Raw genomic sequence first — 27,831 nt, 5'->3', positions numbered from 1 at the left:
TGGTCGCAAACTCTGCAATGCAAAGATCGTTGAGATTAGTTATTACATTGCTGCTATGCAATCAGCATTGCACTTTTGTACTGGTAGTCAGTCATCAATGAATGGAGTTTGCGTTTTGGCTTGACAAGTTCGCTTTTCCATCACATTATTAGGCCATGTATTATTACAACCTGAGCGCAAAACAACATGTGTAGGAATATATCTATATGTAGGTAGTTATTATACACATACTACGCAGGAACGGTCACTCCCGTCGTCGCAGCCAACTACTATGTACTACCTAAACCACTAACAGGGCTGCTGGTATGCTCTATTGCGACACGGACGACGTGCGGGCAAAGATGCTGCCTCGGCGGAGCGCCGTGACGACGTCTTCGCGGGCGCTGTCGGGCAACTGGTTGATGAGGTGCAAGATGCCGACGACCGCCGCCTGGGGGTCTTGGAGCCCCAGTCGCGTGACTTCGCGGGCGATGCGTTCTTGGTGGAGGCTCTCGAGTCGCTTGGCGAGAAAGTCCGCGTCTGAGTGCAGCCACGCGAGCACGGCTTGGTCGTTGGCCCAGTCGCCGGCGGGTTGTTGGGCCTTGTACCACGCCGCCACCGTCGCTTCGGTCGATGCAAACGTCGTGTGCATTTCCTCGTTGGATGCTTCCAAGATGGAGCGGCGGACGCGGAACTCACTCAACCGACGCTTGAGGCGCCAGTAGAAGTACGTGCGCGCTTGGTCCCACGGCACGACTTCGCGGATCACGTCCTTGGCCTTCATGCGGCCAGGGGTGTCGTGGAGGTCGCCAAAGTGGGTCGCGATCTGCGTGAAGATGGGCAAGAGCTTGGATTCACGCAGGCGGATGTCACGAAGCACGTCGCTGCGGGTCACGTCGTCGGCGGCCAGTGTCGCGAGCGTCGCGTCCAACCGCAGCAGCACCGTGTCCACGCGGTGCGCCGACGCCAACAACGCCGGCTTGCGGTACTTGATTTCGATCAACCCCGCGGGTTCCAACACGCCGCCGCGGCCTTGCGGGTCGGCGTACATTTCCATCACGTCCGAGTTGATGGTCGGGTCCACCACGACCCACGCGCCGCCGCGCAGCTCTGCGAACGGCGGGATGTACACAAACACGGGCTGCGTGTAGTTGACGAGGCCGTCGACGATCTCGGCGCCGAACTTGAGCACTTCGTCAAACATGTCGCGCTGGCCGCCCGAGAACCCGCGCCAGTTGGCAAAAATGAACAAGGGCAAGTCTTCGCCCTGGAAGTCGCGGATGGCGGTGGCCGTCTTGTGTGCCGAGTCTGGGAACCACACTTGGCCGGCCTGTTGGACCGTGTGTTCTTGCGTGGTGGGGGAGGCAGGGTCTGCCGGCGTCAGCTTCTCCACGGTGCGGACTTCGGTCACGACGACCCCGACGGGGATACCGCCGAGGCGGCCACGGCCCACAACCACCGTCTTGGCCCATGCGCTGAGCGATTCCACGAACGAGTCCTTGTCGAAGAACCCAGATTGCCACGTGGCGTCCACGACTTTGCCCGTGAGGAGCTCGCGGGGGTCGTACGCGACGCGGGTCGGCTTGTACGTGACGGCCCGGTCAATCGTGTCGACACCCGTGATGTCGCGGATCGGCAGCGGCGCGCCGCGGGTGGCGGGAACGAACGAGATCCAGTTGAGAATGCTCGCAATGCCGTGGAGGTGGTTGTTGGCGGTCAAGTGGGTCACGCCGTTGTTGTGCATGATCTTGATCCCGCCCAGCTGGTCGTTGGACGAGTACACGTCCTTGCCCATGAGCTTGTTGAGCGCTTGGAACCCCGTGAGGATGATCGGCGCACTCGTAACGTTTTGCACCGTGCGCTGGCCGAGACGGACCAAGTACGCGCCGATACCGACAGACCGACCGCACACGTACGTCAGGGTGAAGATGTCGTTGTACGCGCGTGAGCTCTCGCCGGCAATGGTGCCACTGCCGCGGAGGTTTTCCACGCCCAAGTCCTTTTCTTCGCCAATGATGTCGGTGATCACATATCGCACTTCGCCGTCAGCCGTCACCTTGTGCGCGCACTCGATGGCGCCGACGCTGTGAAAGTAGTCGTAGTCGGATTTGTTGAGGTACAAGTACTCAAAGCCCTTGCTCGGGTCGGACGCGTCCTTCCACGCGACTTGGTACTTGGCCTTGACGGTCTCGGCCATGCCGATGCGCGCGCCAGAGTTGGCGGCAAAGTACAGCCGCGGCAGCTTGTGTTGGCGGGCGTACTTGGACGCCAAGTCGAACAGCTTGTCTTCGCGGGTGCCAAACGACCCGGCGTTGTACGTGATGTCGTTGGAGATGAGCACCACTGACCGACCAGTGGGCACTTCGGGCGTGAAGAGCGTGAGGAGCCACGCGACCATGCCCACGTCGTTGAGGCCGCGGGGGCGCGTGACTAGCTCCACGTCCGTGTCGTCGTTGGTGAGCACAAACTCCTTGGATTCGACCAAGTGGTGCGGCACCTTGGTGGCCACGCCCTTGGACGCGCGGTCCGATGCAAACTTGCGCCAGTTGCGCACCGACGCGTTTTCAATCAGCTCCAAAAAGTCGTACGCGTACAGCGTGTCGGACGACCGCTTGGCGGCTTCGCGCTTGACGTCGAACGGGTACGAGACAGGGTACGGCGTCGACACGGGCGTGTTGTCCCATTCGCCGACCACATCGTCGCCGATGCTCGAGAAAATGGCGACTTCGGCGCCGTTGCGCATCTCGTGCGCTTCAACATACGATTCGACGCGCAGGACAAAGCCGGTGGGGTTGGCGGCCACGAGACGCACGGGGATGCTGTACGCGTTGTCGTTGAACTTGGCCGAGATCTTGAGCTCCACTTGGCTCACCTTGAGCTGGTCCAACCGGGCCGCGTACCGGCTGGCAAGGATGCGGATCACTGCTTCCAAGTAGTGCGGGTCCACCACCGCCTCGGGCACGACGTTCATAAACACGTGGTTGTTCTTGATTGGCAGGTCCGACTTGACCGAGCCCATGGCCAGCTCGAGCGCGTTCAACGCTTCCACGAGGGTGCGTTCCGGGCCCGGGTGTGCGTCAAACTGCGACTGCACGTCGAGCTTTTCCAGTTGGCGGACCACCGCACGCACAAAGAAGCGCTGGAAGTGCTCCTTCTTGTCGACGCGGGCGGCCGCGAGCGCGCTCTTCTTGGGCGTGCAGAAGTACAAGTGCACGTTCTTGTCCTTCGAGTCGGCCGTCTTGACGCTGTAGTTGGCCAGGCGTTGCAGCTCCAACATGTACGCCAACGGCGCCTCCATGTGGCGGACGATCGCGTCCTCCACGTACCCCGTGGACTGGCGGAACGTGTAAATGCCAGGGTACAAGTGGTACGTCGTGGATGCATCCACGACGTTGCGCAAGTGCGGCTTGACACTGAACGTGATGCGGCGCACCAAGTGGTTTTGCATCTTTTCCTTGTGGTACGCCACGAACACGTTGAGTTTCTCAAGCGTCGCGTCTTCGTTGTCGACTTCATCCAGGAGGATCACGTGCAGCACATTCACGTACTGCACCTTGGTGAGCCCGGCGAGCATGTTGCGCTTGGGGATGAGTTCCAGCACTTGGTCAAACTTGTCTTTCAATCCGTCCAACGTGTTGAACGCGACGAGCACCCCGTGGCGATTCACCGTGGGCGAGATCTTCTCCACAGAGTACTTGGAGTCCGAGTCGCTTCCCGTCGAGTCGGACCGCGACAGCGACGTCAAGCTAGCCGAGGACCCGCTGCCCTTCTTCAGGAGCGACGCCAGGTCATCGTAACTTTCGGCCTTGTTCATGGTCGCAGACCGCACCGACAGCCCTTCGTTGGTCGGCGACTTGAACTCAAACTTTTTGCCGAGGATGCCATTGTCGGCCGCGGTCGCGTCGGTCTTGGAGATGATGTACGAACGGTACACGCGGCGGATGTACAGGTTGAGCGCGACTTGGCGGATCGCCACGTCAGAGTGGTCGACGTGGCTGATGAGCAAGTCAAAGATGGGCTGCGATTGGTCGAGCAGTTCCTGGAACTTTTCCGTTTCGTGCGGCGGCCGGGACGTGTCGCTAACGATCGCGCGGAGGATCGTTTCCATCTCCAAGACCCGGTCCGAGTAGCTGGGCATGGTCCGGTCCACCAGAATGTGGCGCGCTTCCAGCGACACGAGCGAGTAGTCGCGACCCTTGAAGTTGGCGATAGCCTCCAACATGCTCACGTAGCTCGAGATGGCCTTCTTGTCGCCGCGGCGGATATGGCGAAGCACTTCGAGCAGCCACTTGGACCGGTTGTCGATGGCTACGTGGGCGCGGGCGATGCCAAACACGGCAGCGAGCGATGCCACGTTGTCCTTGCGCAGAGCCATCACGATGTCCTCGACGTTGTGGCCTTGGGCGTACGGGTTTTCCACGTTAAAGTACTTGGCGATCAAGTCATACACGACGCGCTCGCGGCGAGTTTCCAAGCCGTTTTCAAACTTGGGGAGGACTTCACGCAGCGGCGCGATCTTGCCTTCGTACGCGTTGGCTTCGGACGGCAGCGTGAGCGTGCCCTTGAACGCGTCTAAGGCCGCCGAGATCTTGGACACGTCGAACGGCGCCGACTTGTCCGAGTCGCGGTACGCCTGCATGTGGTCGCGGATCTGGTCGTACACGTGGCCAGGCATGCGGCTCGCCAACGCGCTGAGCGTTTCGCTGATTTCGTCCAGCGGGAGCAGCGGGTCCTTGAGCGCCGAGTCGAAGAGGTCGTTGATGGCGCGCTGGACCAGGTCGTCGGGCAGCTTGAACCCGTCCAAGACAGTTGTCAGCGTCCCAATCGCCTTCTTCATCATGTAAAACGACTTGGTGCTGGCGTTCTCTGGCTCGTTGGAAAAGTCGGGCAACTTGCCCAGGAATTGGTCCGACAGCTTGACGCAGGACGGGTCGTCCAGTTCCAAGTTGCCGATCAAGTCGCCAGGTGCTAACACCGATCCTTCGGGCTTGACGTGGCGCACGATGCCGTCTTCGGGGGTCAACAGCGGCATGTACATCTTCATCACTTCCACTTCAGCGTACGGCGTGCCACGGCGGAGCTTGGCGCCGTCCTTGACGAGGTAGCGCGCCAACTTACCGGCGGCGTTGGTTACGAGGCGGGTAGGGTCGTATTCGTTGGTGAACACACAAGTGTTGCCGTCGACGATCAAGCGGAGGCCCTGGGCTTCCTTGGTCGCGTACGCCACGTGGGACTTTCCGTTCAACAAGACGAGGTACCCGCCGTCGCTCAGCGTGCGAATGTTGGCTTGCACGTACGAGTCGTTGCAGTACAACGTGAACGTGATTTCGCCGGATCGGGCGGCGCGGATCTTGTACTTGATGCCTTCGTAGATGAGTTCTAGCTCGTCTTCTTGCTGCAGGAGCTCGTTGCCGGGGATCTGGCCGCGCTCGAGTTGCGCCACGTACTTTTCCTGGCGGGTGTTGGACGCTTGGTACGCAAGGCACATGGCGCCGACGAGCACGACCATGAGCGTGTCCGGACGGCCTTGCACCGACACTTCCTTGTGGCGCGCGATGCGTTCGTCGAGCCACGACGTCGAGATGCGGTTGTTCTTGAAGTCATCCGACTCCATCATCTTGACCAGGTACTCGACGGTCGTGTTGATTTCACCGCGAATGCTCAGCTCCTTGAGCGCCAAAATCAAATTCTTGCGCGCGCGTTCCCGCGACGTGCTCCATGAAAACAAGTGGCCGATCTGGGAGTCGGCGAATTCGTGCACGCGTCCAGACGAGTCGACGGAAAAGTACCCCCACACGTCGGGCGTGCTGCGGAAGTTGAGCTCTTCGATCTGCCCCGACGTGGGCTGGAACCCAGCGTTCGGGTCTTCGGCCGTGATGCGGGCGGCAATCACGTGGCCGTGCGGCGGTGCTTGCTTCTCCGTGTCAAAGTTGATCGGGGTCTTCCCGAACGAGTCCTTCTGGTACAACCGACGGACGTCGGGAATCAGGTGCAATGGGATGCCCATCGACACTTGGAGCTGGCACGCCGGCAGGTTGACGCCCGTGATCATTTCCGTGACCGGGTGTTCCACTTGCAAACGAGGGTTCAGTTCCAGGAAGAAAAACTTGTTGCCAGTCTCGTCCGGCTGTTCCGTGAACAAGTACTCGACCGTCCCCGCGTTCGCGTAGTCCACCTCCTTGGCCAACCGCGTCGCCGCGAGCATCATTTGGTCCCACACTTCTTCCGTGGGGGCCAACACTGGTCCTTCTTCGATGATCTTTTGGTGGCGGCGCTGCACAGAACAGTCGCGGCCAGACAAGGCAATCGCGTTACCGTACTCGTCGGCCAGCAATTGCACTTCCAAGTGGCGCGACTTGGGCGCGAGCTTCATCACGAAGATCGGCGACCCTGGAATTTCACCTTGCACGGCCGTGTACCCAGCGACAACGTCCTCCTTGCGGGTGACTTTGCGGATCCCTTTGCCCCCGCCGCCTTCACTGGCTTTGATCATCACGGGGTATCCAATGCGTTCGCATTCTTCCAGGCAGTGTTCGCCGTCGCGAATGGACGCAGCTTTGTAGACTTCCTCGGGGATGTCTTGCAGTTCCTTGTAATCCACGATGATCCCGTCGCCGTTCCATGAAATTGTCGGCACTTTGGCGCTTTGTGCAATGATCGTGGACCCGATCTTGTCCCCCAACGCACGCATGGGCTTGCCCGAGGGTCCGACGAAGAGGATCTGTCGAGCAGTCTTTGCCAAGGTTTCAGGCAACAATGGGTTTTCGGACGCGTGGCCCCAGCCAGCCCACACGGCGTCGACTTCAAAACGCTCGGCGATTTCAATGATGAGGTGGACGTTCGCGTAGTTGTTGTTGTTGGATCCGCCTGGAACTTCCACAACTTGTTCAGCCATGCGAATGTATTCGGCGTTCGCGCGCAAGTCCTCCGGGGTCGCCATGACCACGAATTTCACCATGCGGTCGTTCGCAAACATTTCGTACGACCATTTGCGGATCGATCGGATCGCTTTGACGGCGGAAATACCGTTGTTCGCGATGAGCATCTTCTTCACCGGTCGACGCCCTTGCATCTCCTCCACATAATGTTCCATCGTGGTGTAATTGTGCAGACGGGAGTCCGCGCGGGCTTTCCGCAGGGACGGATGATGTTGCTCGTCGACCATCGCGCTTTTTTGAGAATGAAACCCTGTGGGGAAAACCCTTGGATTTTCCGGATACCATGGACATACAAATCGCGAGATAAAGGCGCAGGGAAACACCCGTATCCGGACAAATTTGGCCAAAATCCCCAACATGACGTCATGGTTGCGCATAGGGTTGCCGCGAGATTTCGTCATTCGTTTGTAGTATGACGAGGTGTGCCCAAAGTTCAAATCAGGATGAACGTTCAAGTATAGTAAAGAGAGGATTAAATAAACATGATATTTGGTCACAAGGTTTACAGATATGGAGTTGCATATATGTCTTTAAACCTATTCTTGTAGCAAATATCATGACGAGTTGGTCGTCGTCGTCGTGTCCCATTTGATTACCTTGGGTTAGTGGGGTTGCGGTTGTTTACATATTGCCAGTCAATCTAAGGCAGTTTCCCCACCACTTTGCTCCCCATCGGTGGATTTGACTCGCACGACGCAAGCAGCAAGCGCGACTTCGGAAGTGTTTTCTCAAACCAACATACGAAGGAAGTACCACCTTGTATGGGGGGATTGTTGACCTAGTAGAAGCTTGGAGTATCATAAATCATGAGGGGGGGCGTGAACAGGCACGATGGGGCGTCAAGAACGTGAGGTGAGATAATGTTTGCTTCTTTACCGTCAATAGACAGGAGAGAAGAAGAGAATGTCACGACCACCTGGCTGTATCTGATCGTGTTGGTCGAGATGGAAAGGCTGTAAAGGCTGTTGTCAAGGCTGTGTTTCGATGGTTGCATTGGTACACTGTACTGTGGACCAGAGCAAAGTGTACTGCATTTTTCATTGCCTTAGAATCGAGGGCCTTCGCTTCAACTTGGGCGTTATGTCGTCAGTACAACTTTAAATTCATTCGTCGTCGTACAGCCACTGTGAAATCATGAAGAGGTACCGCCACAACCACCCGACCAGGGATATTCTCAGGGAAATTGTGTGCCACGTTTATGTTCTAGTGGTTGAATCGAGACGTGATTGGCTCGTTCGGCGTCTCTCCGTAACCAATCAGATGGAGTTGCATTATTGCGTATTTCTGCTGCCGTCATTGAAGTAGCGCCTTTGATTGGGTGGAATTCAGCCAATGGTAACACGTGTCGAAAAGAGTTTGGATCTGCCAACCCAAAACGTCGCCAGGATGGGGTCGCACGCCGAAGGCAATGCCATGAGCATATTCTACGCAAGGAAGACAGCGCGAAATTCACTCTTGGTCCATCGGCATAAGCCCTTGGAGTCCCTGTCGAGCGACGAGTACCTCGAGCGGACCGGTGTGAAACTCTTTGCCGAGGACGCGATCAAGCAGCTCGTTTTAGACAGGTCCGACAACGCCGTGCGGTCCTTTGAGCGGTACTTTTCCAGGTAACACGAGTTCGTTCCCACAAAGCTAATGCAAGTACGCTCCAGCGTCGTGATGCAGTCCCATGTCGAAGGTCGAAAGTTTGAATTCGTCAATGCCAACGTGCGCAATCGGGTGGCGTTCATCTCGTACTTGGAGCAAAACTTTTCCAGTGTGGACGACAACACAGGCAGGGATGGTCTCACTTGGTCTCTGTACTAACCTTGCATTGCAGAACTGACAGTCGAAGACATGCACCAGCTCTTAGCCTTGCGTTGCCCTGGGTTTCCTCGCCACGTAATGAGTCAGGCCACGGCGCACATTGACATTACCCGCGGACCCAAGATCCACTTTCGGCGTCTCTTCACATGCTTCAAAGCGTGTTTTGTGTACAACGGTACCCGACAGATCATTTCACCACGTATATAGTATCTCATCGTGAGTAGAATTCCTCCGGTACACCCACGACATTTACGGTCAAGTGCTCCAGGGCGACACCAAGAAGGCGCTGGACTCGGTCCTCACGGAGATTCAAACGTCCGACCGGCGGCGAAGCAGCGTCATCGCAGCCAAATTCGGAGAGAAAATCGTGCTCCAGTTGCAAGCGGCGCACACGTCGACGTCCGAGCAGTTCGTTGTGCCACCGATCGAGATTGCTTTGTAGCTTCAATCACGTTTGATGTGATGCTAGGTTCTTCATGCCGCCCATGTCGTTGCTCGAAGTGTGTGTGTACACGTCCGTGTCATTCAAGCAAGTACGTGTGCACGTACTCTCGATTGACATGGTTTGATAATTGTGGGTCAGTTCTGTGGGGCGTTCTTGGAGCATCACGTCGTGGAAGCGGGAATCCACGACCTGCAACTTGCCTATGAAAAGATGGCCAACGTGGCTTTTCGATCGGCCAATGGCATCCACGATGACATGGAACAGTAAGTACAGTCGTTCGTTCTCATGTAAAACTTGTATCCTGACACGTGGATGGATGGTACATAGGCAGAAGGAAATGCTCAAGAAGCGCCGGTCGTCCAAGTCCAAGAAAGGCTTTGCGTAACATGCCTAAATATAACGAGTGTCTCAAGCTACCCAGTCCTTGGTCAACAGTTGTACTGCAGACACAACAACCTTGCGAAATAAGGGATTATAGAGAGATACTAATAGTACTGTATTAGCCGAACCAGGTTTGGCTAGTACTACTACAGTACTACTGTACTACTACGAGACAGGGAGTAGTGTTTTCCAGCTATGCTACTCTACCTATCGATCAGGTGGTTATCAGGTTTACGAGTGGTAATATCTATGGTGACGTTATACTAATATAAAATAAATTGAAGCAGTCCTTGCTAAGAGTTGGGGCAGCCGCCGGTTGCAAGGTCCAGTTTGCCGTTGCCACCTGCAAGGCGATAGCACTTGGTCGTGGGATAGATGGACATGACGCTGCTGGCCATGGAGAACGCCAAGCACGTGATGAAGGTCACAATCAACAGCACACCTGCGACCTTGCTCTTGCCGCCCTTCCGTTTCAGTTGCTGCATTTCCGACTTTTGCGGCGGCAGCATCACCAGAAACACAAGCGAAAACAGTTTGCACCCAAACGAGATCAGGTACACGTACGTGACGTCCCACCTCACGGCCGTCGTGTCCTTCTTAAAGTCGTCGTTCGACAGCAAAAAGTACGAGTTGACGTATTTGTACACAACCGACGCGAACGGCCCCGCGAGGTTACCCATGGTCGTGATGAGTCCGTACGTGGCGCCTTCTGTGCCCACGTCAGCCACTTCCACGGTGCAGTACATGCCCACGATGAACCGGATGCCATCTGGGACGTTGTTAACCAGCGCCAAGCCCGTGTAGAACCACTGGTTGCGCACGACATCCCAGATGGTCACAAAGTTCACGATGCCATCGACAACGACCATACCGACCGAACCGAGGGCGATGAGGTACCGCCAATTCCAGCGCAACCCCCACTTGCCCATGGCGGTGAGTGTGGATGCGAAGATGGCCTTCCCGATCAAACTCGCGAGCGAGTCGTTCACGGGCTCGACTTTGGCCCAGTGCGTGGCCATGCCGTTGTCCGCCGTCGTGGCAATGCTAAAGAACATGCTGTTGATGAACCGGAATGCACAAATCTGCCACATCACGCGGGTCTGCAGCAGTTCCCAGAACGAGCCCCACCACGCCGAGAAGCTGATGCCGATGTGTTTGTCTTCGACCACAACAAAGACAGTCGTGAGCACCGCCAATACGCACGGAATCAGGCAGATCGCATACGGAATATTCGGTGCCATCGAGAACGAGAACGACCCGTTGTACTGGGTACCGTTCAACCCGAACGCGGTCACGGACAGCGCCAGCATGCCCGCGATGTTGCGGATGGTGTAGATGGCCGTCTGTACGCGCCCGCGGATCGAAAGGGGCTCGCGCTGGGCGTACTGGACGACCATCGCGTCCGCCGCACACGCCGCCGTGACATACCCGAACGAGACAAACATGGACAGGATGATGAACGCGGATCCGTTGTCGGGGGCGCGGGGGTTGTAGTTGGCCGCAAAGTCCGTCGCGTTGACGGCGCTGAGGGGTTTATCGCACGAGTCGGTCGTGTCGCGGTTGCAATACGGGTCGCCCCATGTCGAGAACGCCATGATGGTCAGGCAGATCATGGTCGTGACCCACCCGATGAGCATCCACGACTTTCGGCGGTAGCCAAAGATAGGACAACAGTCCGAGAGCATGCCGAAGAGCACCTTGTATGACCACCCAAGCGTCACCATGACTCCATAAGACGACACTTGGTACGGTTCCATCGACAAATACACGTTGAAGAGAGGGTACTTGAGTGCTGGGATCATGCCATAGACGATCCCGATCGCAAAGTACTGCGAAAACAGCCCCATGGCTTCACGGGACAAGAGGGGTAGCGCCCCCCCATCGACCAACGCGCCGTCTTCCAACGCCGTCGGGGACTTGGCGATTCTTTCGTCTGACAGCGTGTACGACGCGCGCTCGGTCAATGCCAGCAGGCGCTGCTTCTCTGTCGTCATGACGTTGTACAGTAGTAGTTACGCGATGAACACGAAATTGTCAAATGACCGACGGGGAAACGTCGTCTCTCGCCTTCCATGGAATTGAAGTGCAATTTCGCGTTGACCTATTTGCCGTATCAAGTGCAGTGGTTGCGCTTTGTCATTGTGAATCGTAATCTGATACGGTGGAGTATAAATGCGATACGCCGTAGTACCTTCCTAGTAATACTACCAAGCTGACCGTCCGTCTTATTTGAAAATTGTATACTTCGAAGGAAAATCCAAAATGTCTACTACGTAGTACTACTCTAGCGATACTCGAGTAGTATAGTGGGTGCAGAATGTCGCATTGGGTACAGATGTAAGGAAAATAATTAATAGGCCGTCAGGATTGGGTAAAATACTCAAACATTTGAACCAATCAATGTCGACACGTCCCCAGATCTTTTTGATATCGCATATTCGCCGTCGCGAGAACGGCAAGGTCCAAGGGTACTGGTGTGTGAGGGATGGAGGCGTTGACAATAGAAGTCCCATATGTGAAGAATGCAGTGAGATTTGTCGTGGAGCCGTCGCTGGCGAAGGAGATTCAGACCACTACGATTGCATGTACGTACCTTTCTCGAGTGCTCAACAGTCGTTGACGTGTGCATGACAGTGCGGAAAGCATGCACGCTCGACAGGATAAAGGAAGACATCAAAGCGGGCGCGTTGTTGGAAGAAGACGAGTTTGTGGCGTGGATCCGACATTGCAGTGGCATTCAGACCGACACGGCGTTTCAGTCGACACGATCGATGGTCGACTTGTTGTATCACACGTTCGCCCCGTACAGCGTCGACATGCTCGATCTTTCGGTGGGGTTACTTGTCCTGCTTGATGGATCCGTGGAGGACAAGCTTCGACTGGCGCTGGAACTGTCGTTGGACGACGACGCCTTTCCCATTCTCACGGAAGGGGCAGTCGTGCGCTGCTTCACCAACGTGCTGCTGGGTCTGACATGTCTCTTCGCCAGCGGCGCTCTCGTCAACAACAAAGACGACAGCAATGTTCATTCCATCGTGGAAGTGCTGCAGTTCAGCGCCGCGCAAACGGTGGTGGAACTCACCGACCACGATCCGACCCTGACGTTTGACCATGTGTGGGACTGGTACCTTCTCATGGGAAGCGAGCACGCTCCGTACCTCAAGCTCCTGGACATGTCGTATTGGCGGCACCAGGAAGCTGCCGCGTCCATGATCCACTCGTCCATGCCCCGCTCGACGGATCCGTCCCAGGCGTCGTCCGTCCTGCTGTTTCCGCTGGCGCACGAAAGCCAGTCGCTGCAGATTGGGCCGGCCCACGCCATGGAGCTGGAGGAGCTGCTGCTGGCGTCGCGGTTCACGGTGCTGCAGCCCCAGGCCATGTACGACACATTTCTCCAGCACACGATCGACGGGCGGCTGGACGAGGCCACGTTTGACGACGCATTGAACGAGCTCACGTGCATGGCGTGCACCAACCACCTCGTAGACGACGACAAGTTCACGGCGAGCATGCGCATGCTGTTTCGGCATTTTCAGACTCGGACCGTGGACGCATTCGAGCTGGCGGCGGGGTTTGCGCTCTTCTGCGCCGGCTCCAAGAGCGACAAGCTGGCCGCGGGGTTTCATTTCTTTGACACGGACGACACGGGAACGCTTACCCGCGACCAGCTGTGGCGGTTCCTCCGGTCGTCGCTTGTCATCATGGTCGGACTCGTGCCGCCGACATTGTCGAGCAGCAGCAGCGTGCTGGACGAGATCGACGCCGCCGCCGTCGAGATCATGCAGCACGTGGACGACGCCACGTACTCGTTTGACGAGTTTGGACATTGGTACAACGACGGCGGGTTCCACACCATGAGTTGGCTCGAGCTGCTCGACTTGAAAAAGTGGTCGTTTGTCTGGCCTGGGTTTTCGCATTTTGCCGACGAGCAGCATCAACAGCCGGCCGTGTCGGCGTCGGCGTACTACACGGCCAAGAACATTCGCGCGACGCCCTATGACGATCGACAAGTCGACTCGGACGATGCATCGCTTACGTTTGCCAGTCACAACGAAGATGATAACGGTACTGTGTCGGGTACGAGATCTCGACAACGGTATGCTACAAGTACATGTCAGTTGGACTCGATTCCACCCGTGTGTTTCAAGAACGAAGTCGTGCTCGAGTTTGAATTGCCGTTGCAAACGACGTCCAACGACACCGATGCCGTCGACGACGTTCCGGCCCCCCTCGACAGCCTCTGCTTTGATAATGGCGACTTGCTGCGTTACATGCGTCTGCAGCACTGTACGGCGCTGCACGACGTGGACTTCCGGGCGGCATTTTGCATGTTTGAGTCGTACTTTAGCAAAGAAGGAGAAGAAGAAGGAGGGGGGGGAAGGGGGGGGGGAAGGAGGCACCCGTCGCTGGACAAGTCCGATTTTGACTTGTGTGTGGGCCAACTCTTGGCGGGTCTCCGTGTACCAACATCAGTCACGTCGACATCACCGCCGCCAAATCACGTGCAGCTGCGCTCGAACGAATTGGCACGACACGACGACGACCAGCATCACATGTCTCATCCCGACGACGACCAAACACGACAAGAAGCCCTGGACATGCTGGAAGCGCTCTTCTTTGCGTACAACCGGACGGGCACGGGCGAGATTGACGCCACCGAGTTCGTCTCGGGGTTCGTCGTGCTCTGCGCCGGTTCGAAAAGCGACAAGCTGTCGTTTTGCTTCGGCTTGTTTGACGAAGACGGCGACGGGTGCCTCACGCGCCGGGACATGTGGAAATTCCTCCGGTCGTTTCTGACCATGTTGCTCGCATTGGGCAATGGCGCCGACAGCTGCGCGGAAACCATCGGCGCCGTGTGCGACTCGGCGTGCATTGGCATCGTGCGGTCCCTATTTGACGACCCCCCGACGACATTGACGAGTGGCACCGGGCCAGCGACCAACGATTCAAATCCCGTTTTGAAAGTGTCCTTTGAAACGTTTGCCCAGTGGTACTCGCACCACGGGTTCCAGCTCATCCCGTGGATCGAACTACTCGACACGAAAAAGTGGCCAATGGTCGACCCGACCATCCAATTGGCCGTGCAGACAGCGCCCTCCTCCGAGCCCCGCCGCGCCGCGCTTGTCGTCGTCCATCAAGCCGAACACGAGACTGTCATGTCTTTCGCTTCGAACGAGTCGTTTGAAAGTGTCATGAGCGCGTCGACATCGACGGCCGCCGTGGCCCCTCCTCCCACGACGTCATTGTCGTCGTCGTCGGTTGTGTTTGAGTTTAAACTGACGTCGTACGACGACACGACGCTGCGCATCCGCCTTCGCGACGTAGCCGTGGTGTACACGATTGCAGAAAAGTTGCGGCTGAAATCGATCGGTGTGGACGCGCTGTACGCCTGTTTTGACCGGTTCGCCAAGGGCAAATCGCTGACCAAGTCGGGGTTTTTGCATGCGATTCGCGGGTTGGCACCGAAAGGCGCCCTTTCAAGCGAAGACCAGGAGTTTCTGAGCTACCATTTGCTGCGCATGTTCACGTTGTACGAGTCCGAGCGCGCCACGAGTGACGAGAACGACGCCGACGCCGACAATGAGAATGGCGGCGGCGGGATGGCGGTAGATAAATTGCACTTGATCACCGGCATGAGTGTGTTTTGCCACGGATCGAAAAGCACCAAGTTGGGCGTGTTGTTCTCGCTCGTCGAGGACGGCGGCCACGTGTCGCGTCGAGCGCTGTTTGAGCTGTTTCGGAGCATTCTGTCCGTCTTGTTTTCATTTTCGCTGGGCGATGGCAGCACCATTAGCAGCACCACCAGCAGCAGCTCGACCAGCAACACCAGTAGCGTTCGCGCCAACATGTTTGCGGCCGACCGCGCCGCGGGGGCGCTCGTGTCCAAAGTGTTTTGCGACACGCAATCCCAAGGCAGCCTGAGTCTCGACACGTTTGCTGACTGGTATACATCCCATGGAGGGTACGCCATGTGTCCGTGGCTGGAGCTGCTGGACTTGTCGAAATGGCCATCGAAGCGGGCGATGGAGGCGGCGACGAGGGAGAAGCCGCTCGCGTATGCGTTCGACATGCACAACGAGGGCGGACTGCTGCAGTACACTGAGAAGGACATTGCCACGTACTTGGCGGTGCTAGAAGCGACGCAGTTCCCCCAGTTGTCGGTGCATGTGATCCACGACGCCATCTTCCTCGCGAGCTTGGACGGAGCCGTGGTGACGCGGTCGAGTTTTTACAGCTGCATCCGCAAACTCATTCCGCGCACCAACGTGGACGTCCATGGGCAGCAGGTGGCGTCGCGGACGCTGGCGCGGCTGTTCTCAGCGTACGACCGCAAAAAAGTAGGCAAAGTGAACGCGCTCGAGCTCGCGTGCGGCATGAGTCTGCTGGGCCGCGGCTCCAAATCCCAGAAGCTCTCGACCGCGTTCGAGTTGATTGTCCAGTTGAGCCAACACACGTCTTCCAATTGGCGGACGCACACGACGACCCGGTCGCCGTCTATCCCGCATGCGATGCTGTTTTTGTACCTGCGGTCGTTTTTGATTGGACTGATGGTGCTCTGCGACGCGCGGTACCGACGGGGCATCGAGCTCATGTACATTGAAGCCGACGAATTGGTGGGCGACGTGACCACGAAACTCCTCCATGAGATTTCCACGGCGGCGCATAAAAGCCGCCACCGCATTTCGTTCGAACAGTTTGGCGAGTGGTACAACTCGGGGGGGTATGAGATGCTGTCGTGGGTCGAACTCTTGGACGTGTCTAAGTGGGAGCAGCAGCAGTCGCCGCCGCCGCTGCCCGAAGACGGGGGGGGCGCCAACGACACTGACGTCACGGGGCTTCTTGTTCCTGTCACCGGTTCACCACCATCGCCCCAGGTCGTGCTCGAGTACAAAGTGGCGTCCTCGGTGTTAGTGTTTACCCAGACCCATGTGGATGCGCTCAGAGAATGCCTCGCACACGTTGAGCTGCACTTGTACTCGCCCCTCCAGCTCATCACGGTGCTCAAGACGTTTGTCCAGAAGCGCCAGGCGCCGTCAACCGACCTCCTGTCGCCCACCGTGAAGGTAGAGCTCACCAGGATGCAATGCCAGCGCAGTGTGCTGCAGCTGTGCCCAACACATGCGCACTGCACCAACCGCTACGTCGGCTCGTTTGTCAGCCATTTGGTAGCAGTGTTGGCACGTTCGTCGTCGGACTACGTCCCGCTCGTGCACCTCTTGTGTGGGCTGTTGGTGTTTACCGACGGCAACTTGCTCGAGATTTTGGTCCACGGCACGGCGTTGCTGAGCTACTACACGTTGCCGAACGCTTCGTTCTCGGAGCAACAAGGACAATCGGACCAGCATGTCGTTTCTTGGGCAGTGCTGCGGCAATGCGTCGAGATTTTCTTGAGGGCGCTGTTTGCGTGCAGCCAGTCGTTGGATCCGACCGCAGCAGAAGACGACGAGGGGGACGCGGCTGCCCACAGGGTACACGCGTCCGCCGCTTTGGGCGCCGAGGAAACAGTCAGCTTCTTCCAGGACGTGTACGCCGACGACGCGGCGACCGTGTCGTGCGAGGCCTTTCACGAGTGGTTCGAGGCTGAAGGGGTCAAGAGCTTGCCGTGGCTGAGCCTGGTCGTGCTCGAGAATTGGCCCCGCTCCCTCCACCTCGACCTGACCAACCGCCGGACCAAGACCCATCACTTGTAGCTCCAAGTGTAACTCGGTTATGCACTGTACCATTTCAATACTCTTGTCTATCTACCGCAATGCTGCTGCTGCTGCCTTGTGGGAGACCTTTCACATCGGACCTTCCAGCCGTTGCTTTCAATAGACATGTAATATGGCGTTTTTAATCATAAAATACTGCATAAGAAATCGTCGAGCTTACTCCCACAATGGCGTTCCATTATGAGATAACGTTATGCTGAAAAACGCGATGATGTTGACTTCCCGACTGTGTGAGTATAATGTACACAGTAGCACACCGATATTCTCCGTGCAAATATAGCACATATATATATAATATATATATATATATCGCAGGGTAAATCCCGCTTAAAGCGACTTGCCATTGTACGTAAACTTGGACACTGACCCGGACGCCGTGCGTTGGTCACTGCCTCCTTCGTCCACCAATTCCTTCAAGAAGCTCTCGGAGTTGTGCACCTGCGGCCCTCCCAAAATGACGCGCTGGCCGAGCGACGCCAGCTTGGCGTTGAGTTCCGCGACTTTGAGCGCTTCTTCGAACGTGACGCCGCCGTGGATGTACACGATCACGTCCTTGAGTTTCTTGGGCAGTGGCGTGGTCGACTGGATGCCGCCAAACTCGGCGGGGTCGAGCGTTCCCTTGAACAAGTTGTCGAGCGTTTTCATTAGGGGGGGCACGTGCTGCGTGAGCACACAGCTCACGCCCTGCATGCCCTGGGTGACGAGGGTCACCGCCTTCATAAACTTTTTGAGGCCCTTGTCTCCAAAGAGGTCGCCGCACCGGGCGGCCGTCCCCCCGTAACTCAGCGCCGCCTGGATCGGCTCCCACGGCACGTTGGTTTCCGCGCACAGGTCCTTGAGGCTCTTGAGGGTGCTCGGGGACTCGTACCGCAGTGCGTACAGCAGCGCCAGTCGAACTTTGTTGGCCGGTCGAATCGACGCCTTGCGCAAACGTATCGCGAGCTCTCGCCAGTGAGTCGAACTGTCGTCGTTGCATGCAATGTCCTGCTCCAGCGTGCTCAGGTCCATCAGCCCGTGCACTTCAATGAGTCGGTTGAGCTCTCCCATGAGCGCCACATGCTTGGACACGGTCACCGACTGCGCGCGGAACTCGGCGTACTTGTCCACGAACCGCTGCATGTCTTCGATGCTCTCGATGCTTTCGTTCTGCTTGGTGGCCACCTTGTACTGGTCCACCAGCCCCTTAACAGCCAAGCAGATCTCGCCAAAGTTGGCGTGCATGTGCTGGGCAAAGAACGCGTCCGACGTGACGCTCAGCACCACCTGCTTCATGTCGTCGCGGATACCCGGCGCGTTCTCCAAGTTTACGCGGTTCTCAAACAGCCCTAAGAGCTCGTGCACCATCGCCTGGTACGTCCACTGGCTCAGTAGCGGCGTGACAGGGTCGTCCTTGCGGTCCAGAATCAGAAGCACCGGCGGGACCGACGGCTGCCGAAAGTCAAACAGCCCGTCTTCGTGCTGCATGCGCGTGGCCACGTCCCGCGCGAGCTTCTCGGCAACGTCCGACTTCTTGACGAACCGGACGATGGGCTTCTTCTTCATCGATAGCAACAGCGCCGTCAACCCGTCCACGTTGCGCTGGTACACGGCGGCGGTCCGCGGCGCCAAGTTGACCAAGCTCGTGGCCTTCAAACTCAATCCTACCGCGCCATTCACGTTGAAATGGAACAAGTTATCGTTCACGGCCATAAAGTCCACGTAAAACTCTTGCACTTGAGACACCACTTCGTGCTCGTCGGCCTCGGCGAGTCGTTCCAGGATGTCGTTCGACGTGATGTTTGTAAAGAAGATGTGGTACTCGCCGTACTTGGGCGATTTTAGCTCCGCCTTGAGCAGCTCCATGTTGCGCAACGTCGGTCGTATCAGCACGGCCGCCTTCAAGTGAACCATCTTCTCGTGCGCGTTTGCCCCCAGTTGCTCGACCAGGAACACCTGCTTCTCGAGGATTTGGCTCTGGCTTACGACCATACTGATGATCTTGGTCGTTTCTGCGTCCAGGAGAAGCGCCTTCATCCCTTCCAGCTGACTGTCGCCTAATATCTTGTCGATGTAGCTCTTCACGGCGCCGATCGCGTCCATCGCAGTCGAGCTGTTCATGCCCTGCGTCGCTCCGTTCTCGTTTTCACTTTACAACCGAACTCTCTCTTATCCGAATAGATCCTCTTTATCCGGAATGTATTGTCCTACGCTATTTTTAGACATTTCACTAATTCCAGTTCATGTTGTTGTGCTGCTTTCAAGTTAAATTTGGTATTTTCGGTCGATTCGTCAAATCCACCTGAAATCGTCGAGATGTCATTTTACTTGAACTAAATATACTCACTGTTTGTCTGATGCAATGTTGAACTCTTTGTGAAATGGCCGAATACACCCACCTGCAATTTGATTGGTCGAAAGATTTTTATTCGAAAATGTCATTGGCTACTTCGGTCCGTCGTCCATTTTGCTTTGTCGATTCGATGGACAGCCCCAGTCCAATTTGAAATCGAATTAATTACCAATATTTAGTGTGATTAACGACCCAATGACTCGCTAAAGTTTTACCCAATATTCGGCAGAACCACAGTGAGCTTAGTACTAAGTTGCCATATGTATACGATCCTTGGTCCTGTAACTACTAGTAGATGGTCCATAAGCCAGCTCTGTTCACGTAGCTAGCTACCAGTTGTCAAAATTTGAAAAGGTCGACTTCACGGGCACCGCCTTGGCCTTCTTGGCGGCCGAAGGGACGTCCGACACGACAGCAGCCTTCTTGTCCTTCTTGGGGGGCACGGGGATGTTCAAGTACTTGCCCACTCCGTTCCCTCCACTAGTGGTCGGAAGCACGGGCGCCACCGGCACGTCCACCAATCCATCGTACGCAACCTGACATGACCACACCAGTCAGCCACCTAACTATATGAAAGGCGTTCGAAATCCATAAGTCCGACAGGATCGTACCCAGTCATCGCCCACTTTGACCACCGTCCCTTTGACCACGGGGGCAGCTTCCTTGCGCTTGACTTCTTCCACCTATGAATCATGCATATATATATATATATATATATATTAGTGTTAGCATGAAAATATAGCCGAGAAATATTATTTAATTCAGAAATGTGACATGTTGATTTGGATCATTCGTACCGAAATGCCTTGGCTCTCGGCTTCTTCGTATTGGGCAAAAGGGTTTTCAAACACCAGAACGTTCTGAATTTGCACTTTGTCGTACGGTCGATTCTCCTTGTCCGTCGACAGCGCTTCGATCTCGTCCAACACTTCCATGCCCCCCACGACTCTATGCAAATCCCAGTGATGGACCAATTTATACATGTATATATATATATCCTACCGGCCAAACACAGAGTGCTTGTTGTCCAAGTAATGACACTCTTTAAACGTGATGAAAAACTGCGAATTGTTCGAGTTCGACCCGGAATTCGCCATGCTGAGCACGCCGCGACCGCTGTGCAACTACTCGACCAACCACCACCACTCACGTGACTCGAAAGGACTACTTGAATGCGTACCAAGCGACTGTCAAACTCGTCTTTGAATGGCGCGCCCCAGATGGACTCGCCGCCTTTGCCCGTGCCACTTGGGTCTCCCCCTTGCATCTATGCCATACACACCAAAGTTAGTCTAGTCTTTTACTGACATTCTAGATTGAAAAGTACTCAAGAAGCATGTATTACCATAAACCCTTGAATGATGCGATGGAAGATGACGCCGGTGTAATAGCCCTTGGCGCACAGCCCGAGGAAGTTGTCGCATGTTCGCGGCACAAAGTCGCAGTCCAACTACATGGTTCCACCATGAGGGACAACCACGGATATCATGGGAATATTCCCCACGACGGAAGAATTTGCATCGCATGATTGGGGAATTGTCCCACGTACTTCCAAGTTGATCGCGCCAAAATTGGTCACGAGGCGGACGTAGCCCTTCTTTTTGAGTTTCTTGACATTTGCCCAGCGCGTGTCGAGCACTTCAGCTTCTGATGCAATTGCCGCTTGACTTCGCGTGGACTATTATATAAAAACATATACGAAATATTATATATATATTTATCCACTCGAACAGAATTACGATCGTGAAATATTATATGTCAAGGAACGTACTGGATCCATCATCGTGGACGTGAACGATCGGGACATTTTCCCATCCGTAAACTTGGAGTACTAGGAAAGTCACAACATGAGTAGGAAAAATTCCCCATGGTAATAATAGATATGTCATAATATAATATATTTCGATATCTTGCAATGCCGTACTTGAAGTTTGCCGTCCTTTCCAACCTTCACGACATCCTCGGCACTGGCATGCGACACAGATGCCGCGATGCGCTCCTCGTCGGTCCGTTTGGCGGCCTTGTCCAGCCTAAGCTCTTCTTCCCGCTTGCGCTTGACGGCTTTGGCTGCCTCCATCTACCGCAATACATCAGCAAATATTTCTAATATTCTTCAAGCAAATATATTATATAAGTCATATATATTATATACCTCTTGGAAGATGCGCGCGGTGGCGGACGTGGCGCAGATGGTCTGGTGTTCCTGCTTGCCGGCGTTTTGTTTCTACACAATTCAATACCAGACGATTATGTGTCGTTCATGATAATATTAACATAAAATACATCGAGACACTGGTCAATATATATATATATATATATATATATATATATATATATTTGTGGTGGAGCTTTGTACCGCCTTTTCAGTCTCCTTGGCGCGTCGAAAATGCTCGAACGAGTCGATTTCGCGGCCGCCCAAGTTGGCCGGATCTTGCAAGATGATGATGTCTTTGCGCTTGAATTCGTCACCCGAGACCAGATCCTGATGGGAACATGACGATATGATGGATGAGATGACTCGGTGATTCTCCATGACGAAGGTGAGACGAGGATGACGGACATGCCAATTCTTGGACTTGATGTTCAGCTCCTCCAACGCATCGTACGCATACACGTTGCCCGAGGTCGCGACGGCGGCGATCTTGGTGCTGTTTGTGAACACGCGGTACGTGACAGGGCATGCATATTCACCCTCGGGGTTCTTGTGGAAGTGCAACTACACAGATGCATGCAAAGGTGGTGATGTCAAGTGAATGGGAAGTGATGTCGTACACGAATCAAGTCCTTCACGGTCAATGCTTGGCCCGTAACTGGGTTCTAAGACATATTCGTGAGCAAGACGTCACATCGCGATGACGCTGGGTGTACGATGCCGTGCTCTTGGACGTAAGGAATCACGGCCTCGATGTCGAACAAATGCCCTTCCCTCGTGCACACGGGGTTCTACGCGACACCAACCTCACGCTCAAAAAATCCAAGTGGTTGTGATGACAGTCCTCTCCACTTACTTTGAATGGCGTCAATGTGATGGAGCAGCAATCAAATGGAAGACCTACGACATCGTAAAGATCTCGACATGCATCATCTCATCTATGGAGGCAATACGACGTACGTCGGTACGCAGTCTTGACTGCATCCTTCTTCCCTCCATAAAGGTACTTGTGCTCGGAAGCAGTGATAAACATGCGATCTTTACTGTGTTGGTTCTTTCCCATCTTGGGTCGATGCGGCGACGGGCGGCGGCCGAGCTCCGGCAAATTCAAAATGAGGCAACAGCCAATCAAATCGCTTTAAAATCAAATAAATTGTCCAATCATATTAGTGTTGACCAAATTCGGCATTGACATGGACACGACGACCACATGGCTCCGCATGCATCTGTCTTCCTTTGCATAAGACCAGCGACCACGGAACGACGGAAGCTCCCCCACCAAAGCAACAGACAAGAGCTAGTACGTCCGCAGTGTACAAGCATGCTCTACTAGTACGCAAAATCCACGTTACCCCATGGAAATCCCTCAACTTCCTCTGCCATTGCTCAGAAGTGACTTGATCAATCATCGTACTACTGTAACGTTGACGTAAATACAAAGACATGGACGGGACTGCAGTTTAACGTGCGTAGTAGACACGTCCAAGAGGAATGCAAGTGATGACCGCGATGGGCTTTGCATTTTGGGAAACTATTTCAACTATATAAGTGTTGTCGGCAACACCGGACGTGTCGATGTGATGTCGATTATTCCGTGGCCTTGACGATGGCGGCGGCCTTGGGCTTGCATGCCCGCTTGTGGCCAGACTTCCAGTCTTCCGTTTGGCATTCCTTCGAGCAGTAACGCACGCAGAGGCATCGGGCGCATGAGGTCTTGGCTTCCGCGCCGCAAGCGAAGCAGCCGCCCTTGCCGATCAAGTGGTTCAAAAAGCTACAAGACGCGTGATTAGAAGGCGCCGACGGTTGTGCGGAAAATGGAATACCCAAGTTTGCCCAAATCCTTCCACGTCTCGCTGGGTTCAGCGCTGGTTTGAGTATGGTACATGTCGCAGAAGCCGCGCTACAAAGAGCATGTCCTGATGAATTCCACTGCTGACGGCAATGGCGGACGAAGGCGACATACCTGGGTCAAGCCCTTGTTTTCGTCGCAATCGAAGTACATGTGGATTTCGTTCAATTCTTTGGCGGTAAATCCCTTGCCGTCGTTGCACGCCTTGGAGAAGGTGTTCAATTGTTCGGAAGTGAGGGCGTTCGTGCCTTCAGAGAACTTTTGGAAGATGCGCTTCAGCGCATGGACAAACGCAGGGGTCAACTCGCCCTTGTCGGAGATGAGGAGAGAGCGAGGAAGTTCAGCTTCCTTGGCGACGACGACGGGCTTGGCGGTAGCTTGCTTGGCGGGCATCTTCGGTGGAATTGGAGAAATGCTGAATGAACAACCACACGTGTCGTGCAAAGGTGGGGAGGTCAAATTAATATAACCTTTAACATTAGATACCCTGTGAGAATGAAACCAAATACCCTCGATCGTCGCTGCGTTTGCTTGCAGAAACCCTGTGTAAATGCATATCCGGTTAAACGCAGTGTCGTCATGGAAAATATACGGATACCCATGGATTGTGTTACAAATTCGACCAACTTCAACGTCGACCAGTTGAGTAGGGGTAGGGGTCGAACGCTGAGCAACATGGGCGCTCCCTGCCGCCGTCACCACCTCTGTGGCACGCCTTGCTCAAAGCTCCCACGTAGTGGACGTATCTGGTGGTAGCCTTGCTAGGCTGATTGAAGTCTCCTGGTCGATATAGCTTCTGCAACAACGAACGTATTCCAAACATGCAGAAGCACGTACAGGATTGGTGTGGTGGGCGGTTCACGCAAGGAACATAAACCGCACCCCTTAGCGTGTTCAGGACGCAAGGATGATGCTACGTGCACTTGATAACGCAATATGCGCACGGTGCAGTCAAAAATACACACCCCAGGGGGCATTTCTTATCCTATAAATACCTCGGACGACAAACGCGTTGACCGAATTCATCGTGGCGGATGGGAGGAGAATCGCCGCAGAAGCGGCGGCTGTCCGCTGCACAAGCGAACGTCAAGAAACCAGTGCCGGAAAAGCGCGGGTCGTTGCCAAACTTGCTGCCTCCTTTGAGCAAACGGAGGCACGACATGGCGACCAAGGTCCTGCCGGACGACCCCAAGGCGGCGGCGGCGCCCATCACCCTGCCCGACGTGGCCACCCCCGCGTCGGCTCCCAAGGGCGACACACTGAAACTACCAGACGCACCCGCAAAAGCTACAAAGCCCGCGCCATCGGCCAGCTCAATCAAGCGCTACAAATCGGTTTTTCAAGTGTCGCGAAGCAAGAAGTCAGGTACCGTCGTCCGCGCCATCATCCGTGAGTCTTATGCGTCCACTAGGAGACATCACGCTCGAGTCCCAGCGCACCATTGACACGGTGCTCAAGTATCAAAGTACATGCGATATCCAAACATGCAACCGCCATGATGATGGCGTCGTTCGTTCGTTCACAGCCTATGTGCACGTTGTGTACGTAGTGGGGCAATGCGAGCTTCGCAAGCTCAAGGAAGTGTTCAACTACATCGACGTCGAGTACGTTCACGTTGAGCACATTCGTCCAGGTCACGCGGCTGGCATGATGTTACTAGTCGCACGGGCCAGATCTCATTTGAAGAGTTTTTCGAGTTTATCGACGAGAATCGGAATCCGTATTCCGAGAGCCTCTTCCGGCTCATCGGTGAGACAACATCAGCCATGTGCGTCGTGTTGTTGCCCTGGAACTGACACGATGTTTGTAGATACGGACGGCAGTGGCACGGTACATACATCCTGTTGCGTATTCAGGCCATGAACATCAACATGCCAGAACCACACTCCAACTCCACTACTAGTGTCGTACATGTGTATGATTGCCTCGTTGTGCATCTTGGTAGATCGATTACGAAGAATTTGTGCATGCGCTCACCAGTTATTGCATGTTTACACGCGAAGAGATCTTGCAATGTACGTACTACATACTTCGTCTGTGTTGGATGATCCATTATGAGGATGATATGGATGAGCATGATGGTGATAATGCTACGATATGTATGACGAACATGCAGTTGCATTCAAAACGTTTGACGACGACGACAGCGGCAGCATCGACGAGGTACAATCAACCTTCCCATAATAATGCAGGACGATAAACCGTTCGTGTACTGTATCGCACAAATACACTGAACTTTTAGTCTGAATTTGCAAAACTGGCCAACATGGTCAACGATGGCAAGCCACTCTTCACAGGCAACTTTAACCGCGCGCTCAAAGAATTCGACAAGTCCGTCGTGCATATTGGGAGTGTTAACCTACAGGAATGATTGACAAACATGCAGAAAGAACGAAGGCGTGATCGACTTTACCGGGTTCGACTTGCTCAATCGACGGTACCCGATGATCCTCTTCCCATGCTTTCGCCTGCAAGACCGCATCCAAAAAGCTACGTTGGGCGAAGCGCACTGGCTGCGCATCCACCAGCGATACTACGACATGCTCAAGGACGACCTGTTCCGGGTACGATACATATATATATATATATATATTATTGATTTGAAAAGACGATATTCCGGACTCCGTTCACAATCGAATCTCACCGTCTGAACCGGGCACCAATCTCTCCCATTGGTCAATATCCGTTACTACTTGTCGCTGATTGGCTATAATACGTTTTGGATTTCGGATATTAGCCAATCAGATGTCTCGCCTCGACCATTGAGATTGGGAAATTTGAAGAATATCGACTATATATATTATATATATATATTCAACGGCAACGACATGGATTATATTCGTATACGTTTTGACATGTAGAAAAAGCACGGCGGCGCCGCGCCCCCCGTGTCGACCTCGACCAAGATCAAACTCATCTTTGGCGTCGGCACGTTTGAAGTGTATCAGCCAGTATGACAATGATGGCGTTGTTGCGAGAGTCCTAATTATAATCTTCACCGTCGTCGTCTTCGTTCCGTCTCCATGATCAGCAGCGAGAGATTTCCTTAGCGCCGGTCGTTCTTCATGACGATGCTCGTGAGCGGGACCACGGCGCCGCCAGTGGCCACGAATTCAAAATACTCGACGGGTTCCGGTCCTCGTAACGGCAGCTGCTTGACGTCGTCCACGTGGCACCACGACGCGCCGGCGCTCTCGTAGTCGGGCACGGACTTGGGTTTCTGCGCATGGTCGACGGGTTCCGCGAGGAACACAAACCGCATGCGGACGTACTCGCGGCCGGACGAGTCCGTCTTAGGGTGGTACTCGAGCTTGAGCAGCCCCGTGAGGCGCACATCCATGCCCGCCTCTTCCTTCGTCTCCCGGATCGCGGCGGCTTCGGGGGTTTCGCCGGCGTCGACGCGACCGCCGGGCAGCCAGTAGCCCGAACATGCAAACTCCTGGACCAACAGGAAATGCTTCGTCACGGGATGCCGACACACCACGAGCGCAAAGCAGTACAAAGTGGACTCGGGATTGCGGAATTCGCTGGGGAGGTCGCCGCGGCCAGGTGGGCCGTGCGCGTTGTGAAGGTGGACTTGGAAAGGCGTGGACCCGCGGTAGGACTTGCCTTGCTTGTCCAAGCATATGGGGCAGGGGAGGTCCGTTCGGTTCTTCTCGTTGATGTGATGGAGGGGACAATGGATCCACAGCGCGTCTTCCGTGAGACCGGACTTGCCGCAGAAAGGGCATGCATAGTGTTGGTGGCGCCGCGTAGTCGACGAGCTCGACATCGCAAGTTCTGCGTCTTCTTCGGCGGAAAGTTTGAGCAGAACGCTTGTCAACGCGTCCACGGAATTGGTGACCATGGACGCACCGTCGGTGAAGCATCGATACCGCCGCATGGGGTGGTCCGTAATGTGCGGCGAGAACACGCACAGGAAGAGCTGTCGACTCATCTGACGCAACGCGCGCAGAAGCTTCAAAAGAGCGTCCATTGGAAACGTAGCCACGACGCGGAGGATCACCAAGTGCACCTTGTGTAACGTGGGTTGTGTGATCGTTTGCAACAGTTGGGCAGCGGCGTCCGCTGCTAGACACACTTGCACGCGGAGTCCACCGCGATTGCACGCCGAAACGCATGATTCCTCGATCATGTCTAGCGGGGGAAGTTCACGCGAAGGTTGGAAGTACCCTCCAGTCGGAGCGGTGAGGCATCGTACGAGGAGACTACTGTGCGTCGCCGCATGGTTGCTCATGAG

The 27,831-nt window shown here is 55.2% G+C and overlaps 9 protein-coding genes across 10 annotated transcripts; 4 read left to right on the top strand and 5 right to left on the bottom strand.

Moving 5' to 3' along the window:
- Positions 1–189: 189 nt before the first annotated feature.
- Positions 190–7,163, bottom strand: H257_02420 (hypothetical protein). Its single transcript, XM_009826043.1, has one exon. It carries the CDS (start codon positions 7,142–7,144, stop codon positions 311–313), a length of 6,834 nt encoding a protein of 2,277 aa, XP_009824345.1. The 5' UTR covers positions 7,145–7,163; the 3' UTR covers positions 190–310.
- A 1,117-nt stretch (positions 7,164–8,280) lies between these two features.
- H257_02419 lies at positions 8,281–9,586 on the top strand. Of its 2 annotated transcripts, XM_009826041.1 has the most exons (7): positions 8,281–8,524; positions 8,570–8,691; positions 8,737–8,898; positions 8,948–9,131; positions 9,193–9,256; positions 9,307–9,431; positions 9,496–9,586. In XM_009826041.1, the coding sequence occupies exons 1-7, from the start codon at positions 8,304–8,306 to the stop codon at positions 9,551–9,553; spliced, it is 936 nt and encodes a 311-aa protein (XP_009824343.1). In that variant the 5' UTR covers positions 8,281–8,303; the 3' UTR covers positions 9,554–9,586. The 2 variants fall into 2 exon arrangements, with proteins under 2 accessions (XP_009824343.1, XP_009824344.1); XM_009826042.1 differs by having other exon boundaries at positions 8,948–9,256.
- A 188-nt stretch (positions 9,587–9,774) lies between these two features.
- On the bottom strand, positions 9,775–11,568 carry H257_02418 (hypothetical protein). The gene has a single exon (XM_009826040.1). It carries the CDS (start codon positions 11,541–11,543, stop codon positions 9,843–9,845), a length of 1,701 nt encoding a protein of 566 aa, XP_009824342.1. The 5' UTR covers positions 11,544–11,568; the 3' UTR covers positions 9,775–9,842.
- Positions 11,569–11,980: 412 nt separating this feature from the next.
- Positions 11,981–17,426, top strand: H257_02417 (hypothetical protein). The gene is made up of 2 exons (XM_009826039.1): positions 11,981–12,134; positions 12,184–17,426. The coding sequence occupies exons 1-2, from the start codon at positions 12,035–12,037 to the stop codon at positions 17,238–17,240; spliced, it is 5,157 nt and encodes a 1,718-aa protein (XP_009824341.1). The 5' UTR covers positions 11,981–12,034; the 3' UTR covers positions 17,241–17,426.
- A 121-nt stretch (positions 17,427–17,547) lies between these two features.
- On the bottom strand, positions 17,548–19,399 carry H257_02416 (hypothetical protein). Its single transcript, XM_009826038.1, has one exon. It carries the CDS (start codon positions 19,356–19,358, stop codon positions 17,589–17,591), a length of 1,770 nt encoding a protein of 589 aa, XP_009824340.1. The 5' UTR covers positions 19,359–19,399; the 3' UTR covers positions 17,548–17,588.
- Positions 19,400–19,746: 347 nt separating this feature from the next.
- H257_02415 (hypothetical protein) lies at positions 19,747–22,843 on the bottom strand. The gene is made up of 16 exons (XM_009826037.1): positions 22,703–22,843; positions 22,599–22,642; positions 22,459–22,533; positions 22,363–22,407; positions 22,151–22,306; positions 21,947–22,072; positions 21,743–21,814; positions 21,515–21,667; positions 21,362–21,421; positions 21,140–21,268; positions 20,936–21,040; positions 20,771–20,857; positions 20,593–20,714; positions 20,388–20,538; positions 20,202–20,273; positions 19,747–20,126 (listed from the first exon to the last, which is right to left on the bottom strand). The coding sequence occupies exons 1-16, from the start codon at positions 22,803–22,805 to the stop codon at positions 19,920–19,922; spliced, it is 1,707 nt and encodes a 568-aa protein (XP_009824339.1). The 5' UTR covers positions 22,806–22,843; the 3' UTR covers positions 19,747–19,919.
- Positions 22,844–23,193: 350 nt separating this feature from the next.
- H257_02414 (hypothetical protein) lies at positions 23,194–24,112 on the bottom strand. The gene is made up of 3 exons (XM_009826036.1): positions 23,706–24,112; positions 23,566–23,642; positions 23,194–23,513 (listed from the first exon to the last, which is right to left on the bottom strand). The coding sequence occupies exons 1-3, from the start codon at positions 23,982–23,984 to the stop codon at positions 23,330–23,332; spliced, it is 540 nt and encodes a 179-aa protein (XP_009824338.1). The 5' UTR covers positions 23,985–24,112; the 3' UTR covers positions 23,194–23,329.
- Positions 24,113–24,625: 513 nt separating this feature from the next.
- Positions 24,626–26,548, top strand: H257_02413 (hypothetical protein; the record flags this gene model as incomplete). The annotated part of the gene is made up of 10 exons (XM_009826035.1): positions 24,626–24,956; positions 25,003–25,056; positions 25,141–25,195; positions 25,252–25,340; positions 25,402–25,421; positions 25,537–25,606; positions 25,708–25,754; positions 25,834–25,922; positions 25,978–26,155; positions 26,453–26,548. 10 exons carry the CDS (start codon positions 24,626–24,628, stop codon positions 26,546–26,548), a joined length of 1,029 nt encoding a protein of 342 aa, XP_009824337.1.
- A 269-nt stretch (positions 26,549–26,817) lies between these two features.
- H257_02412 (hypothetical protein) lies at positions 26,818–27,615 on the top strand (the record flags this gene model as incomplete). The annotated part of the gene is made up of 1 exon (XM_009826034.1): positions 26,818–27,615. One exon carries the CDS (start codon positions 26,818–26,820, stop codon positions 27,613–27,615), a length of 798 nt encoding a protein of 265 aa, XP_009824336.1.
- Positions 27,616–27,831: the final 216 nt, after the last annotated feature.

Source organism: Aphanomyces astaci (assembly GCF_000520075.1).
Source record: "Aphanomyces astaci strain APO3 unplaced genomic scaffold supercont1.4, whole genome shotgun sequence".
Lineage (NCBI taxonomy): Eukaryota > Oomycota > Saprolegniomycetes > Saprolegniales > Verrucalvaceae > Aphanomyces > Aphanomyces astaci.
Note: the sequence above shows the minus strand (reverse complement) of the source record. Positions and strands in the feature narration are given on the sequence as shown.

Bases quoted from the DNA above. Each gene is read 5' to 3' on its own strand.
- H257_02416 (XM_009826038.1), bottom strand. From the start codon at position 19,358: ATGAACAGCTCGACTGCGATGGACGCGATCGGCGCCGTGAAGAGCTAC.
- H257_02417 (XM_009826039.1), top strand. From the start codon at position 12,035: ATGGAGGCGTTGACAATAGAAGTCCCATATGTGAAGAATGCAGTGAGA. The intron at 12,135-12,183 runs GTACGTACCTTT...TGTGCATGACAG, and splicing joins TCAGACCACTACGATTGCAT to TGCGGAAAGCATGCACGCTC.
- H257_02418 (XM_009826040.1), bottom strand. From the start codon at position 11,543: ATGACGACAGAGAAGCAGCGCCTGCTGGCATTGACCGAGCGCGCGTCG.
- H257_02414 (XM_009826036.1), bottom strand. From the start codon at position 23,984: ATGCCCGCCAAGCAAGCTACCGCCAAGCCCGTCGTCGTCGCCAAGGAA. The intron at 23,643-23,705 runs GTATGTCGCCTT...TGCTCTTTGTAG, and splicing joins AAAACAAGGGCTTGACCCAG to CGCGGCTTCTGCGACATGTA. The intron at 23,514-23,565 runs GTATTCCATTTT...CGCGTCTTGTAG, and splicing joins AAGGATTTGGGCAAACTTGG to CTTTTTGAACCACTTGATCG.
- H257_02415 (XM_009826037.1), bottom strand. From the start codon at position 22,805: ATGGGAAAGAACCAACACAGTAAAGATCGCATGTTTATCACTGCTTCC. The intron at 22,307-22,362 runs GTACGACATCAC...GCATCTGTGTAG, and splicing joins CCGTGAAGGACTTGATTCGT to TTGCACTTCCACAAGAACCC. The intron at 21,422-21,514 runs GTACGGCATTGC...TGACTTTCCTAG, and splicing joins GAAAGGACGGCAAACTTCAA to TACTCCAAGTTTACGGATGG.
- H257_02420 (XM_009826043.1), bottom strand. From the start codon at position 7,144: ATGGTCGACGAGCAACATCATCCGTCCCTGCGGAAAGCCCGCGCGGAC.
- H257_02419 (XM_009826041.1), top strand. From the start codon at position 8,304: ATGGGGTCGCACGCCGAAGGCAATGCCATGAGCATATTCTACGCAAGG. The intron at 9,257-9,306 runs GTACGTGTGCAC...ATTGTGGGTCAG, and splicing joins CGTCCGTGTCATTCAAGCAA to TTCTGTGGGGCGTTCTTGGA. The intron at 9,432-9,495 runs GTAAGTACAGTC...GATGGTACATAG, and splicing joins ATCCACGATGACATGGAACA to GCAGAAGGAAATGCTCAAGA.